Consider the following 17904-nt stretch of genomic DNA (forward strand, 5'->3'; position numbering starts at 1 on the left):
CTCTTGCATGTGCTATTCCAGTACCACAGATTGCAGTCCAAGAGCCAATATCCCGACGTGATATCGCTGAAGGAAGACACTTCTGAAGGAAGCCTAAAACTCCAGATGAATGAAATGCCATAAAAACTTTAGTGCAAGACTCTTGACTGAATGTGCAATATAGAGCCTCTGTAAGTTCCATCCTTTTGTACATTTTCTCTTATAATCTAGGAGATATGTTATATATGGACTGTCAAGAATTAGTTTAATAGTAATAAGAAGTGTCCATAAGAGTCAATTGGCATGTTAGAAGTTGATATCAAAATTGTAAAAATAACTTAGCAGAGAGTTAGCTAACCTCTTTGCAAGTACACTAGAAGTGTAATAAGTTGAATTTGTAAGCAGAGAGTAAATAAGTTTTTGAGTTAAAGAGGTTATTTAGTGTTGAAGTACAAGGGTTCTAATTTTATGCTAAAGATTTTTTTAGATGGGTAGAGAAAGCAATCTCCCTGTCGTTTGATTCATGTATATTTCATATTAATGTAAATAAATGTTTTAATTATTTGTTAAAAGAGTGCTGCCTGATCCTTTATCTTATAATGCACTGTTTCTAAAAATAATCGGACTTGTGAACGGGAAACAACCAAGGCATTAAAAGCGCAATTGAATTACTTAAGAACCACAACTGTTTATGTAAACTTTGTTGAAGGAATTTACGCTAGTAAGAGAGATCTACCGGATGTTTTATTGAGTCTTATGCCGAATATCGATATATTGGATGGTGCAGTCTAACAAATAAATTTTCCAGTGTTCATAGGCATATGACTAGTAAATACAGATGGTTAATAAACAATAGTAAGATAGAGGAGGTAGAGTAAGAAAGAAAAATTATATAGAAAAAACATGTAGAATAGTAAAGATAATAAATAATGCATTAAACGACATATTATTACAATACTATGCCTTAACACTCAAATTCTCTGCAGACACCACATTCTCGTGCAAAGCATTCCAATCATTCACAATCTACATGCAAAAATCTTCTCACTCCCCTGCTCACACCCTCCTTCTACTTCCAGAGATGACCTCTGATTCTCCCCTGATCTCCCATCATTTTCTATAAAACCCTCCAACATTGATCTTATAACAACCCCTTACTAACTTGTAGGTCTATCATATCACCTTCTTCCTCCTATCCACTAGACTCTGTAAATTACATCTTCTCAACCTTTCTTCATATTCGACATTCCAGAGATCAGAAATTACCTTAGTTAGTTGCCTCTGGACCCTTTCCAACATCTCTTCATCCTTTTGAAAACTAGGTGATCAAATTTGTGTGCAGAAGTCCATGTGTGGCCTAATCAAACTCTTATAAATGAAACAAGAGTCTCCTTATTTCTACAAGTCAGTGTCCTCAGTATCATTCCCAGAATTCTTTGTGCTCACAATTTTGCAATGTGTCCCCTAAATTTCAGATCCTTATCTGCTAATCACCCCAAGATCACTTATTTCTTCCAACCTTCAACAATATATCTCCACCAAGAGTAAATTCTACATCCCATCTTTGTTTCCCAAATTTTGCAACATTCAACTTTCCCCGTTCCTGCCCATTCACTCAATCTATTCAAGTCTTCTTGTAAGGCCACAACATCTTTCTACTCTTCATAGTTCGTCCCAACTTTGCATCATCTGCAAACAACAATCCTCATCCAAATCTTTGCCAATATCACTAACATACAAGTTAAATAGCAATGGACCTAAAACAGACCCATGAGCGACACCACTAGTGACTTTCCTCTTCTGGGATATTGCTCCCAGATACAAAACTTGCTAATACCTATCAGATAGCCAGTTTCTGATCCAATGCACTAATTTAATATCCAACTCCATCTGCTCAATAATTAATGAAGAAGAATAAAATATATCCATATTTCCTAACCTAGGACAGAATTTCTATGACAGGATCATTTCATCATACATCACTTGCTTAAAAAAAAAGAGATTATAGCTCAAATTTCATGTGAGTATTACCACTGTTTCTTGCTCACCATAGTATTGCTACTATGGTGAGCAAGAAAGACATGTAGGGACAAGCAGGTTGTTTCACTGCATAATAACCTGGATATGATTTCTTCCAATTGCAAACCTATGGCAAATCGATATTCATGATATTGATTTACCATACCCTTACCCGAGATACTGGGAAAATTTTCGAAGGAAATGAGCGATCTCTGAAATTGCTTAAGGGTATGGTGAATAAGGAATTAGTATTATTATATGGGCATCTGCATGGAGTCAGTAGACTCATTGCAGGAGACCCAAACTATCCACACAATACCTATCATACCGCTTCTGGATTATGAAGAGGTTTTCTGGACAGAGAATGAAAGTAACGAATGAATTTGAGGTATGGTATGGTATGCAAGCATATTTAGGGTAATGAAAATCTCCTCCAGTGGTTAATTCCATGGAAGTATGATATTAATAATAACTGTCAAAAATTTTCTTTAGTATAAATCTTATGATTTAATAAACATTTATGATTTAATAAACAATAACAACATGGAAGGGTTAATTGATGCAAGAGTGGGATAACTAATTATTTAATAACTTCTTACCTCAAATACAGTTCCTTGTACACTAATATATGCAATAACAACATCCAGCAGAATACTAAGAAACAGCACCACAGTTAAACCTTGAAGGAAAATGTGAAGCAGTTCGGTTCCAAAACACCATACTTCTTTAAGCCCACAGATATATAGCAAAAGAGCTGACACAACCCTAAAATATATATATTTATTATTATTTTGTAGTTGAAAATGATAGAATAACATGTAGTATGCTGTTCAATATAAATTTTATTTATAGGTGGGGACAAATAAATATTATTATAAGTAAGCAAATCTCCAAGGAATCAGCATACTCGCTATGGAAGATCTCACTCATGAGCAACACATTTATCATACTGAACCTTAAAGTTATTCACACTCCTGCATTCAACAGCACATTTTGCCAATGTATTCCACTCATCCATTGTTCTCTTTGTAATGAAACTCCTCATTCCCTTCTTCACACCCTTAAGCAACTTCTAGGAATGGTCTTTCATTCTTCTACTCTCAACTTTATAATCCCCCTCTGTATTATTATTATTCCTGATACCTCCAAGGAGTCCGAAGACTCATCGCGGGAGGACACCTACAACTGTCTCTACACCTAACCTCTACTACGAATCATCTCCATCAACGCCATCTACCGCCCACCTCCAACACCACCACAACTAGTAATTTTTGTCTGTAAATTGCGTGTGTTCTGAAGGGCCGATTTGTATGTATGCGGGATGAAAAACCCGAGTTTCCGGGAGAAAAAACCCTGCTACCTCCGTATGAGATCGGCTAACTCACCTTCGATTGAAATCGACCAGATAAAGATTCCTCCCGTCGCAACGAGAATCGAACTTAGGCCTATTCCAATCGAAGGGCGCAATGTACCGTCGTTCTTCCAATTGCGCTACGGAGGCGCTTAATCCAGTAAAATCTTCTTGTTAACTGTAATAATAAAAATTATAACTTAAACGTCTCTACAATGTCTCTTTTCTACCTATCCAGAAACTTTGCAATTTAAATTCTGTCAATCTCTTTCTAAAACCAATATTCCAGACTTCTAATACCGACTTATTCACTTGTATATAGAATTTTTCCAGTGTTGCCAAATGGCAATAGAAACTAGATGGCCAAATGACTTATACAGTTGACAACCTCCTTAGCCCAACTTGTTAGCCTGTTTCTTGTCACACCAGTGCACTGTATAATATTCACAACACTTGCAATGTATCCCTAAACTTCAGATCTCTTAACCACTGCTTCCAAATCTTCAGGCTCATCTATCTCATGAAGTACACCAATATAGTACACAACGTTATCTACTCTCCAAAACACAATCCCAATCATTTGTCCAATCCAAAAGTCTTTTCAAAGCTTTCTGAACAGAATTAGAAGCATTACTCTTTTTAATCATCTCCTGTCATTTCACATGAAATATCATTATCAAATAATAACTCAATGCAGAGTCAAGCAGAGGACTTGAATCGATTGCATGAATTGGCAGGTAAGTGGAACTGTCAGTTCGATGTTGCAAAGTGTAAGGCTTTGAGATTTGATAAGCAATGATGGGATGCAAAGTACACACTTGGTGGAGAAACTTTAACAGAAGTAGAGGAGATGAGAGATCTAGGAGTGATGGTGGACAAGGACCTGAAATTCAGGGGCCACATTGCACAAGTTGTGAAGACATCACATTGGATAAGGCAGTAATGCAGAGGACCCTGACATGCAGAAATAGAGAGGTTATGATGCCATTGTATAAGGCCTCATATGGATTATTGTGCATATGAGGCCTGAAATTTAAATATTGCACAGATTTAGTTGCCTGGTTTTCATGGTGAAGGATATGCAGGTAAGAGTCCAGAGAAGATCCACGAGGTGGTCAGTGGTCTTTGGAATGTGGAGTATGAGGCCAGATTGAGAGAATATAAGTTGCAGAGCCTCGTGAATAGGAGGAAGAGGGGGGGGGATATGATTGAGACATAAGCTAGTCAGGGGTTGTTATCGGGTTGACATATAAGAGATTTTTCATAGAATGGGAGGGGGGGGTAACAAGAGGCCATCACTGGAAACTGTATAAGAATAATGTGAGCAGAGGAGTGAGGAGTAGATTCTTTGCATGGAGAGTGGAATGCATTGCCTGAGTGTGTTGTGGGTGTAGATACACTGAATCACTTTAAAGCATGGTTGGATGAGCATTGTGTCTACCTCCCACAATGAGTCTCTGACTCCATGAAGGTCAAATGTTAATAATAACAACCACAACTATAAGGGTAACATGTATATGGTAAGGAAATATAATTAGCTTTATGAGAGAAAGGTAGCTTAAGAGGCCAAAAGAAATCCCAAAAAGTTGTTTTGCTATGGGGAAAGTAAGACTGACTATGAAAAGATAACTTTAACGAGTGCTGATGGTAGGGAGGAACAGAGGCAAATGAAATATTTGAGTTACTGATTGATCATTTTGCAATGGTGTACTATCCCTGGGGAATACTGCAGTGCCATATGTAACACTGACTGATGAGAAAATAGGAGGTAGATGAACTGGAAGTGCTTACAATGTTGCACAACCTTAATGCAAACGTGCCCGTGGGATTCAGTGGCGCACTCAGGATTTAATCTTGGAGGGGGCTGAGCATTCAGGATTTAACCTTTGGGGGGGGGCGAATTGGGTAGACGTTTTGCGAATACACACTACACATCACATATGACCTATAACTGAGCATCTGCAGTGATCGCTAATTCATAAGTAGCACACAACATAAATAAAAAATAAATAAATTTTAATTAGGAAAAGATTTTTGGAAATTTTTCTAGTGTTTTTTTCCTTTTCTTTGGGGGGTGCCCAAGCCCCTTGCCCCCCCCCCCTCTGGGTGCGCCACTGATGGGATTAGATAGCATATCAGCCTGTATGTTACAAGAATGTGCAAAGGAATTGGTACCCTTCTCTAACCAAGCTGTTTATTTAAGCCTCAGTTCTGAGAAGGTATTAGGAGAGTAAAAAGAGGACAAAATAGTACCACTGCATAAAGGAGGCATTTCTGAAAACCACTCAAAATATCATTAATATCATTTAAACAGTAATGGTCCAATGAACCCTTTGGGACTATCCATCTTGATTTTTTTTTTCTTTCAATAATGAAATTATTTTGAAGAGTTGAAAGATAGTATCAAATATCTATACAAGAATGATGGAAAACTATTTATAATCAATGAGAATAAAAACATCCAGTAACATCCTTTTGTCATTTTTTAAAAGATTCATTACTGTTAATTTATTAAAATTAGATTTCATTGTTGTAGTTGCAGTCAGCTGGTGGATTGAGTAGTGGAGAAGACAGAGTTGTAGAGCAGGTGCCCTCCCTCGATGAGTCTTTCGACTCTCTGGATGTGTCAAATAATAATAATAATAATCAATGATAATTGTATTACTGATTAATATAATTTACTTAAATGCAATGTTTTTCTGTTTGCATAGTCTTGTGATGATAACTGGCACAGTGCTATATAGGTAGAAGAAAAACTATTTCAATTCTAGCCAGTCTAAAGAAATTTTCATTAGGACTTTTTGTTAGTTTTGGTCGGATGGATAGGTGGGTGGTTGATGGAGAGATATGAGAGAGTAGTTTATTCAGGAGTAGAGTCCAAAAGACGGCCTGTGACTAGTGGTGTGCCGCAGGGTTCTGTTCTTGGACCACTGCTGTTCAATTTGTTCATTAATGATATAGGGAAGGATCTAAGAGGAACAGTTCATTTGTTTGCCAATGATGCAAAGTTGGGTCCCTACCCAACTTTGCATCATCAGCAATAGTGAATGCAGAAGATGTCAAAATCTTGCAGGATGATATGGATAGATTGGAGTTCTGGGCTAAGGAGAATGGATGTCAATTTAATGTGACAAAATGTAAGGTTATGCATTTTGGGGTCAAAAGATTAGCAGCAGTTTACCACATTGGTGGAACTGTATTCCAGGAGATTGATGAGGCCAGGGGAGTGTTAGTGGATAGGGAGATGAAGTTTAGGGGGCACATTGCAAAAGTGGCTAAATCAGCTCATCAAATCACTTGGTTGTTGAAAAATACTTTGACGAGCAGAGACAAGCACGTTATTGTTCCTCTGTACCGAGCCTTGATAAGACCTCATCTCGACTACTGTGCCCCGATTTGGTCACCTAGGTTTCTTCTTGATGGGGAGGAGGTGGAGAGGATCCAGAAGCGAGTGACCAAGATGATAGCAGGTCTATGGAATGAACTTTATGAGAACAAGTTGAAGATTTGTGGATTGCAGAAATTGGTTGATAGGTGAAAGAGGGGAGATATGATTGAGACATTCAAACTGCTGAAGGGTTTCTATAGGATTAATTCAGAGGATAGTTTTGAAATCAGGATTGGTGGTGGGAGAACTAGGGGACATCTATGGAAGCTGGGCAAGAGGGTGGTTAGCAAGGATGTTAGAGCTGTGTTCTTTACTTTTAGAGTGGTAAATGAGTGGAATAAGCTGCCAGAGTCCGTTGTGGGTGCTATGACAGCGAATGAGTTCAAGGCAAGGTATGATAGATACTGTGAGAACCAAATAGTTGTGTAGATATGATGTTTAGGGCCTCCCTTGATGAGTCTAAGGACTCTCTGGAGTCACCCGTAATAATAATAGTTGGCCCTGTTGGTAAAAATCGGGTTGATTTTACTTGAAAAATGATTATTATTTATTATTATTATTATTCAGGCCTCCAAGGAGTCAAAAGACTCATCGAGGGAGGTCCTTCCTAAGACATAAAGTCTGTCAAGACTCATCGAGGGGAGGTCCCCCCCCCTGAGAAACACAAAGTCTATCATACCACTCTTTAAACTCACTGACCGTTCTCGCTCCCACCACTCCATCAGGCAATGCATTCCACGGCTCAACCACCCTCCACACAAAGAAACCACTCCTTACCCTCTTGCTCACAGTTTCCTTTCGTAACTTCCAGGGATGGCCTCTTGTCATCACTCCTTCCAGCTGATCAACCAAGCGAAAGAACTCCCCAATGTCAACCCTGTAACCACCTCTCAACAGTTTAAAAGTCTCAATCATATCACCTCTCCTTCTTCTATCCACCAAACTCTGCAGTCCACATTCTCTCAGCCGATCCTCATAACTATCCTTGTACAGTCCTGAAACCATCTTTGTCACCCTTTTGTATCCTTTCCACAGTTAATTTATCCCCTTCAAATCCTGGGGACCAAATCTGAGAACAATAGTCCAAGTGTGGTCTGATCAGAGACTTATACAATGGAATGATAACCCTCTTATCTCTGCAGGTCAGTGTCCTTCTCATAATAGCAGCAATCCTCTGTGTTACCTTCACCACCTTTGCAATATGTCCCCTAAACTTCAGGTTTCTATCAATCATCAACCCCAGATCTCTTTTCCCCCCCCCTACTTCCTCCAGTATAACTCCTCCCATAGAGTATACAGCATCCCATCGATGTTTCCCAAACCTCAAGACCTTACATTTTGCTGAATTAAACTGAACCCCCATTCATTTACCCATCTATCTAGCTTATTTAAATCCTCTTGCAGAGCTACCACATCTGCACTATTACTAATAATCCTTCCCAGCTTCGCATCATCCGCAAACAACTGAATATCCCCCTGCAATCCACTGGCTATGTCATTGATATAAAGGTTAAACAATATAGGTCCTAGTACTGAGCCCTGTGGGACCCCACTTGTAACCCTCTGCCTCCTGGAAACTGCTCCACCATACACAACTCTCAGATACCTATCAGACAGCCAATCCTGAATCCAGTTGACTAATCTGACATCCAGACCCATGTGCTGCAACTTAAATATCAGCTTATCATGTGGCACCCTGTCAAATGCCTTCGCCAAGTCTAAGAAAATTGCAGTATATGCCTTTCCCTCGTCTAATGTTCTTGTAACTTTATTATAAAAGGCTAGCATATTGCTAAAACAAGAGCGTTCTTTCACAAATCCATGTTGATTCTCACAGATAACATTACCCTCATCTGCCCAATGCTGTACACGGTCCCTCACTACTTTCTCCAAGATCTTAACAACTACTGATGACACACAGACTGGCCTATAATTAGACACTTCCAGTCTGTTACCCCCCTTATGCAATGGCACTATCTTACCTTCCTTCCATTCCCTGGGCACCTTTGCCAAAGCCAGACTTTCATTGAAAAGCCACGTTAAAGGTACTGTCAATTCCCTAGCACATTCTCTCAAAACTCGTGGCGAAATACCATCCAGTCCCACAGCTTTACTGACATCCAGAGTACTCAGTATCTGAAACACACTCTCCTCCTGTACCTCCAGACCTCGTACCAGTCCTATCCCTCTAGCATTAAAACTGACTCCTCTAGGATGAAATACTCCAATAAAGTGTTCATTGAACAATTCCACTATGTCCTCTGCATCAGTCACTCTATTCCCATTTTTATCCCACAATATCATTCTTCCACAGTCATTTCTCCTCCTACTGGCCACATAGCTAAAAAATTCCCTAGGATTTTCTTTGGATCTTAGGACCAATCTCCTCTCATATTCCAGTTTCGCTTTCCTTACCACACTAGTCACTCTTCTGGCCTGTGTCTTATATTCCTCATGCATCTCTTCACCTGTCTCCTTATATCTCTTCCATAGCCTCTTTTTCGCATGCAATTCCTGTTTAATATTGTTTGTCATCCACTTTTTAAATACTTCAAGTTTATTTCAGCATGTTCAAATTTCAATCTGCTCGCTCATCACGTTGTGCAGCACCCATGGGTTTGTGGGTCATCAAGTAGTCACTAAATTCCTGATAAGGAGATTTTATCAGCTCCTTTTCATGCCACAAATCAGGGGTGAGATAGCTGTATGTCTGTTGAATTGCCAGATAAGTTGCTTTTGCAAAATTCCCAAGAGTTGAAGTAGAGCCACTTGCAGATGTGTAGCAGTCTTCAATTCCAGCCATAGTTAGCAACTTTTTAGGGACTGGAGCAGAAACAATACCTGTACCTCTAGGAGCAGGTATAAGTCTCATCAAAACACTTCCACACTTGCCAGTTACCTTGCAGGGAACAGTGTGTGGTTTCCCAATATTGTTTCCCCAGTATCCTCTGCGCACAGGTATTACTGATAGTTTAGCCAAAATGATTGCTCCTCGAATAGCTGTAGCTACTTCTTTGGAACATTTAACTCCAAGACCTACATGGCCATTTGAGTCTCCCGTTGCTACGAAAGTCTTAAATCTAGTTCTCTGACCAGCACGAGTTTGTTTCTGAACAGGCATAATCTTGAGAACTTCATCTTTTAATGAGGAACCCAGGAAACAATCTATTATTTCAAATTCCTTGATGGGAAGTGAAAACAAATAGATATCTTCAATTGTCTTTATTTTCCCATCCTTAACAAGTCTTCCCAGCTTTGTCACTGGTATCCACTCTTTCTCACCTTCCTTTCCTCGTCCTCGACCACGTCCTCTACCTCTTCCTCTGCCTCGTCCACGACCACCCCCCCCAAATCCACCACGAAAACCTCCTCTTCCTCCTCCTCCTCCTCCTCCTCCTCCTCCACCACCACCACCACCACCACCACCACCTCCTCCTCCTCCTCCTCCACCACCGGCTGGACCTGTGTCCGCCATTGTGTATAGTTCTTAGATTTGATAAAAGAACTAAATGATCTTAGGATTCAACCCAGCTACTCAGAAAATAGTCTCAAAATAATACATGTATATATTATTGCATGTATATGTGACATACAACACTATTCAGGATTAGGAACCTAATGGATGCAGTGGTTTGAAGGTATTCTTGTTACAAAAGTGCTTTGGGGAAAATGTTTTTATCAAGCTTGTGGCAATAAATAGTGAAAACCAAGAATTAAGTATTTCTAGCTTTTCTTTGAGGAATGAAAAGTAGCTAATCACTTTTATATTTTAGTTGATTCCTCTGCAGACATCGAATAGCAACTATCTTACTTATTTAAGCATTGCTTCATACAATTTTGGTCATCTGATTCTTTACTGGCTGAACTGATGAGCAGTAGACAAACAAAAAAAAATTTCAGTCATTTGTAAATGCTCTTCTTCATCGGAGGATTGTTGTTAAACTATCAGCAATACCATTTCAGTGCACTAACACCACAAAAAACAACAACAAAAGCAATGTGTGTGTGTGGCAAGGAATGAGGATTATCTCAGGAGTATATGAGACAAAATTGGTTAGTCATATATGTGTATCCTCTGTGGAAGCACCCTGAAACCTACCACATATCTATACCAAGAGTACCATGACAATACATTTAAAAGAAAAGCAAGATATAGATCAGTTTAGGAAACTTGTGATCTTATCCGTTTCCACAGGGAAGAGGCTGGATTGCCTACAGAAGTAAACGTCACAAGAATGACGATATTGGAGTAAACTTTTCTGGGTTTTCAACATGCGATGTTGGCATTTTGAAAACGAGAAAAATTAGACCCCACATAACAACATGGAATGTATGGAGTGTATTTGGGGAAAAAAAACTACAAAATATCAAACAAGACATGGACATCAACATCCTTGGAACGAGTACAATGCCCATTGATGTGTTTGTTGTTTCTGAATTACGGCCGAAGTGACAAATCATGTGTTGGTATATTAATGTCTTAATAAACTATGATGCCCACAATTTAAAACGAAAGAAAAGGACATCGCACATTGAGGGGGGAGGGTTGCAATTTCTTCAAAAAAACCAAGATATTTTCAACGATCTACAATTCACTATTTGGACTATAAAAAATCGACAATACAAACTGGAACAAAATTAGGCATTTTTTGTTATTTTAATGTAAATTAAAAGTTGTTTGTAGCAGTTAATTAATTACTTAAGTAATTAAGGGGTAAATTGATAAATAGTAAATAAAAGAAATTAAATTTACATTACTTTTTTTTTTTTTTTTTTTTTTTTAAATAAGAAAGTGAAATCCACAGTAAAATACACGAGTCCCCCAAAACGTAAAAGTTGATCCACTTTGTCTCGTGAAATTCTGCTTTAGTGGGTGACGTGACTAGAGCGTTCTTGTCTTGTTCTATGCTTTTTAAGCGCATCCTTTTTTAACATTGATTTTTCCTTACATATAAACTCGTGAAAACATCTCAATTCATTCCTTTGAAGGGTATATTTATTATTTTTTATTTATAATTATCATTAAGGAAAGGATTCATTTTGACATTAGATGGAAATTTTCATTCCATCTATCACTAACAAAAGTCTAATGGTTATTCCAAAAATGCATTTTTCCCCTTCAGCATAACTTTGCAGGTAATAGAATTCATGAAATAAATTATCTGGGTCCATGACGTGTGCTAATGTGGACACTGAATTTATAGTTGTTAGGCAAGTGGTGACGTTTTATCACTGTACATTTTATTTAATGTTGCCCAAGACATAGAATTAAACTGTTCAAGGACAAGTGCATTCTTGGTATGTATTCTATTTTTTTTTTTTTTTATTGTATTACAGAATTATTATTATTATATGGGTATCTCCATGAAGTCAGAAGACTCATCGTGGGAGACCCAAACTATCTACAGGTATCCCTTGCTTAATGCGGGATTTGATTAATGTGGCGAAATCAATTGTAGCAATCCCTTGATATAGACGGCAAGAGTTTTGATTAACGTGCCTTTAACCCTGTGGAGCTCGCAGCTGATCTGACAGATACATGCAAAATCTTTAGTATAAATATTCTTACACAATTCAGTGTATAGCTTGGAGATCATGAGTAGCTGTGCATCCTTATGTTATGAGTGATATTCTGCACTGTTTTTTGCTGTCAGTTTGGTTTAACACGTTATACTGTAAAGGTTTGCAATATTTGACAATAAATTGTATCCAAGAGATACCGCGACCTCCGATGTCAGTATAGTATGGTTTAGTTGTTTTTTATTATTCTTTGTTCAATAATTTCTAGATTGTAACTGAAAATAAATAAACCATGTATTACTGAAATAGAGATGTCCTCTAGGAGATGGGCTTTACATTATGGAAAATACCAAGGAAAGTGATCTGGAGCTTATTCCACCTTTACTACGAGTTGCCCATAAGGGTTGCTTATGCTTGCATCCGCCGAAATGTTTAGTTTCTATATATTTGGTACAAAACTCTTGTAGTTTCTATATTCATCATCATGAACCATGGACTCACTGCCCATTGATGTCCGATGCCTGCTTCACTATCTTCTTCCACCTTTCTTTGTCCGCACGGTGTCGCATTTTTTGTACACCCATTCCACACCAGTCTTTTATATCATCTATCCATTCTCTGTATGGTCTATCTCTTCTGTTTAAACCATCCAAAATACCAAACATAACTGTCTTTATCTTCTGGTCCTCACTCATTCTACAGATGTGTCCAAATAATTGCAGCTTCCATTTTATAATCTTCTGCATTAGATTTTGTTTTGGTTGTATCTTCTGATAGAGCTTTTCATTGGTGATTTTCTGTACCCATCCTATTCTTAGAATCTTCCTTTAACAAGTTCTTTCAAATGCCAAAATTATTTTTCTTGATTCCTTATTTATTACCCACTTTTCAGATCCATACAGTACACCACTGAAGATGCACATTTCCAGTACTCTTAGTTTTGTTTGCAGGCAGAGCGCTTTACTTTTCCAGATGTTATCCATGGCCTCAGGATTTGTTCTTCCCTTTGCAATCCTGATTTTTATTTCTTTTTTACAGTACAAGTCATATGTCAGCTTACTTCCCAAATATGTGAATTGTTCTACATTTTCTATATCAGTTCCATCCACTTGTATCTTTTGTTTCATGTTCTTCTCACCAAATACCATTGTCTTTGTTTTTTCCAAGTTCATAACAAGTCCAAATCTCTTCCCTTCCTCATTCAACAGTTTCAGTGTTTTTTGTAGTTCTCTTTCATCTTCTTCAATAATAACAATGTCATTTACAAAAAACACTGAAACTGTTGAATGAGGAAGGGAAGAGATTTGGGAAGAGAAATGATTGTTAATTCTCATTCCGTGTACAGATATTCCTTTGGCATCTTCCTTCAGTTTGTCCATTGCTCTTTCTAAATGTGCGATGAAAATGCTTGGTGATATTGGGCTCCCCGTCTAGTACCTCTGCTTGTTTTAAACCATTTCCCCAAATCATCACCTATTTTAACTGCTGCAACTGCATTCTGATAAACATCTTTTATTACTATTAGTTTTTTTTTTTTTTTTTTTTTTTAATCAATTCCATAGGATTCCAGAACTGCTAATGTCACTTTCTGGTCAATACTGTCAAATGCTTTCTGCAAATCAACAAAGCAAGTATATATGTTTTTGTTTTTTCTCCTAGCTTTCTCTGCTATTAACCTCATTGTCAAAATCTGTTGAATTGTAGTTCTATCCTTTCTTAATCCTGCTTGCTCGTCTGCAAGGTATGCTTCCAATTGTATTCTCAATCTTTCTGTCAATATAATCATCATCACTTTACCAAGGCGACTTATCAAGGCAATTGTTCTATAATTTTTACATTCTAGCTTATTTCCTTTCTTATATAATGTTACTAATATTGATTTCACCCACTCCTCTGGAATTTTCCCTTCTTTCCATACCATATTACATAGTTGGTGCATTTCTGTAACCATACTCTCACCACCATATTTAATCATTTCTCCAGCAATGCTATCGTTACCAGGACTTTTGTTATTTTAGCCATCCTATTGCTTTTTCTACCTCTCCTCTTAAAATGTCCATATCATGCTCATTACCTGGTGGTGATATCTGCTTCAATTCTTCAGTCAGTTTCCCAACGCTATCTGAATCTAGTTTTTCTTCATATAACTCACTACAGTATCTTGTCCACCGCTGTACAATTTTTTTCTTTATTCATCAATACTTTGCCTTTTTCATCTTTAATTGTGGTCTGTTTTGGTTGCCACTTTCTATTAATGATCCTGATCATTTTGTATATCTCCCTTGTTTTATGCTCTCCATAGTACTGTTTTATATTGTTGCAATGGGCTTCTAACCATTTCATCTTATCCATTCTGACTGCTTTTTTCACCTCATTACACTTTCTTCTATATTGCTCTTCTATTTGTTCTGATGTATCCCTTCTTATCTTCAACATTCTTTTCTCCTGTACTAACTTCAGTGTTTCTTGTGTAATCCATTTCTTCTTGATCTTCTGGTACTGTTTCTTCAACTGCATCTTCTATCACCTTCATTACTCTTTTCACTCTTAAATTACAGTTTTTTTCTTTCTCCACACTTTTAATTTTCTCTTCTAATACTGTTCTGTACCTTCTTCCTATTTCTGCTTCACTTATTTGTGCTGTATCTCTTCTATTCTGATGTTGGGGTTTATATTTCTTTTTTAATTTCAACTTGATGTTTGCAATCACTAAACTATGGTCCAAGTCTATATCCGCTCCTTGAAAAGTTCGACATTGCTGTACTGATGTTATCCATCTTCTTTTTGGTTTTCCCATCATTTGATTGCCGTCCATTTTCTACACTCCTTTTGTTGGAATCTTGGGTTACAGATCATCATCTCATAGTTCAGAGCAAATTCTAACAATTTTTCACCTCGTTCATTTCTTTCTCCGAAACCATATTTTCCCATGACTCTTTCCCGACCATCATTATCTATTCCAACTTTGGCATTCCAATCTCCTTCAATAATTAGCACATCTTGCTCTCGAAACCATATTTTCCCATGACTCTTTCCCAACCATCATTATCTATTCCAACTTTGGCATTCCAATCTCCTTCAATAATTAGCATATCTTGCTCTGGTATTGTTTCTGTTGTCTCTGTCAGATCTTTGTAGAATAAGTCAATATCCTCATCTGTGCTGTCAGATGTGGGTGCATATATCTGGATTATTGATATGTTGAGTTGAATGGATTTGCCTAAAATCTTGCTACTATGATTCATTCACTGACTGGTTTGTAGCCTAACAATATCTCTCAAGCTCTTTTGCTAAGAAGTAATTCAACTCCTGCTTTGTGCATGGTTTCATGTCCCGACAATATTACTTTGCATTCATTGATCTCTCCAGATGATGTCCATCTCATCTCTGCCAATCCTAGTATATCCCACCGATATCTCTTCATTTCCTCATGAAGTAGTTCTAATTTTCCTGACATCCAGAGTGTCTGCACATTCCACGTTCCTACTGATAACAATTCTGTTAGTTTCAGTTTCCTTTCGGTATCCCACTTTTCGACCCAACCCAGGTCGCTTGATTGTTATCGTGGGCCTTGTTTATCTGGGCGATGCCTGAGCCGGCATGTTGTAGCGGTTGATTGTATAGGCATCGGATAACAATCGTGTTTTTTCTTTACAGTCAGAGCATCGACACTCATTTGACCGACCCTCCTCCTTTATCCAGGCTTGGGACTGGCATGAGACCCCTAAGGATCCCATGGCGGAGTTTTTCTATATTCGGCTATGAAATAATGTTGGATTCAATATTTATCATACATGTTCTCTAAGAGATGTGCTTTACATTATGGAAAATACAGGTAACCCTCATATAATGCGATGTTAGGTTCTATAGAAATGTCACGTTATATAAATCGCGTTATACGAGACATAGATCACATAGAAAAGGTAGGGTTAGGTTCCGAAATCGTTTTTTTTTTTTTTTTTAATTTATATAAACAACAATGACATATCCAACAAAAACAATATTTTTATTTAATTCAGGTAATTCATGTAAGTTAACAAAACTTAAACTATGACAAATACGTAGTATAAAATTCTAAAAATTACAAATTGTACATAAATTTCATTGCACATAATGCATAAATGTTTTAGACACAATAAAATAAAACGCATATTTTAATTGTCATCACAGTCTTCAGAAATAACATTTCGTAGATGTTCTTTAAGTGGCCGGCGGTCGTCACCACTTGAAATCTCTTGGACATCATTTGTATAATTCTCATTGCATACTTCGGCTGGTTTAGTCATCAAGAAGTCAGTAATAAGACTTTGCTTTTCACTATGTTGCAATTTTTTTATTCACTTCGTAATATGGCGCTAAACAAATATCCAATTGTCTCGTGAATTTTCCCGAGCACTCCATTGAGGGATCATTATCCGTAAAATAACTTCCTAACTTTCTTGCCAAGTCCAATCCTTCTGCTAATTTCTTTAAACTGAATTCTTTAAACGGATTCATCACAATCGGTTTTTCTTTGTGTAACTTTCTACATCGGGTACAAAACACTTGAAAAAACAAATTTTCAAACATGCTAGCTGTAACCCATGCCTTTTTGTTGGCCTGCAAATAAACAGGTAGGATGGACTTGTCAAGCCCTTTCATCGCACGAGGATTTGCAGATCAGTTAATTAACATTGGTTTTGTCATGTAATCACCTGATGCATTACTACAAAACAGTACAGTAATTCTTTCTTTGGAAACTTTGAATCCAGGAGCTGATCTTTCATTTTTCGAAATATAGGTACGTTTTGGCATTTTTTCCAATATAACCCAGATTCATCCGCATTGAACACCTGGTCTGCACTGTAACCACCTTCTTTAATGATTTTTAAAAGTTCTGCTGGGCATTTCCAGGCAGCTTCAACATCTGCTGATGCCCCCTGGATTTTAAGATTATACAAAGAAAACCGCTTTTTAAAGTTTTCGAACCAACCCTTACTGGCAGAAAATCCATGCTGAGAGATTTCTTTTGAAGAATCTTGATCAAGTTCTTTTAAATGCTTATAAACTTTGAGAGCTTTTTGCTTAATAAGGTGTCCATCCAAAGGAATTTTCTTTTGAGTGCAATCTTCTATCCAAATCATTAGAGATTTCTCCATTTCTTCTATTAGAATATTGCGAACATGAGCAATGCGCTTTGCACTTGCCGTTGACCCAGCAATAACACTTTCTCGGATTTTATGTTCATTTTGTTTGATTGTTCGAATTGTTGATTCATTTAAATTCGGAGTTCTTGCAACAACTCCTGGTTTTTCTCCAATTTTCAACCGATCCAAGATTTTAATTTTTTCTTCGAAAGAAATGAATTTCCTCTTCAATGTTGTTTTTTTCCCCTTTCGTTCCAGATTTAGTGCCCATTACAATAAACTCATTAAAAAAAAGCATTACATGTGTATGTAACTCACCAGAAAATAAACTGCACTGCTTGAGAATAACACACTTATGATTTTAAATGCGCTTTCCTGGCAGAAAACGAAGACAATTTTCAACAATAAACACTTTATACAGTAAACCCTAGATGGTGAACCTATGAGAATTTTGCTGGCACGTTAACGATTTACAGGTGATATCCTTTTATGCGCTTATAAATTATTCAAGTTTTTTTTAA

At 37.4% G+C, this 17904-nt stretch overlaps 1 protein-coding gene and 1 pseudogene across 1 annotated transcript in view; both read right to left on the bottom strand.

The window, feature by feature from the left end:
- Positions 1-17904, bottom strand: part of LOC150109053 (diacylglycerol lipase-beta-like) — a 220339-nt gene that overhangs the window by 130678 nt on the left and 71757 nt on the right. Inside the window, exon 3 of the mRNA XM_090405133.1 lies at positions 2598-2763. Coding sequence (XP_090261259.1) covers positions 2598-2763 — 166 coding nt within the window. The remainder of the gene's footprint in view (positions 1-2597; positions 2764-17904) is intronic.
- LOC150109054 (small ribosomal subunit protein uS5 pseudogene) lies at positions 9277-10212 on the bottom strand (annotated as a pseudogene).

Source organism: Typopeltis vanoorti, chromosome 2 (genome assembly GCF_054136105.1).
Source record: "Typopeltis vanoorti isolate ZY-2024b chromosome 2, IOZ_Tvanoo_1.0, whole genome shotgun sequence".
NCBI classification, from domain to species: Eukaryota; Metazoa; Arthropoda; class Arachnida; order Uropygi; family Thelyphonidae; genus Typopeltis; species Typopeltis vanoorti.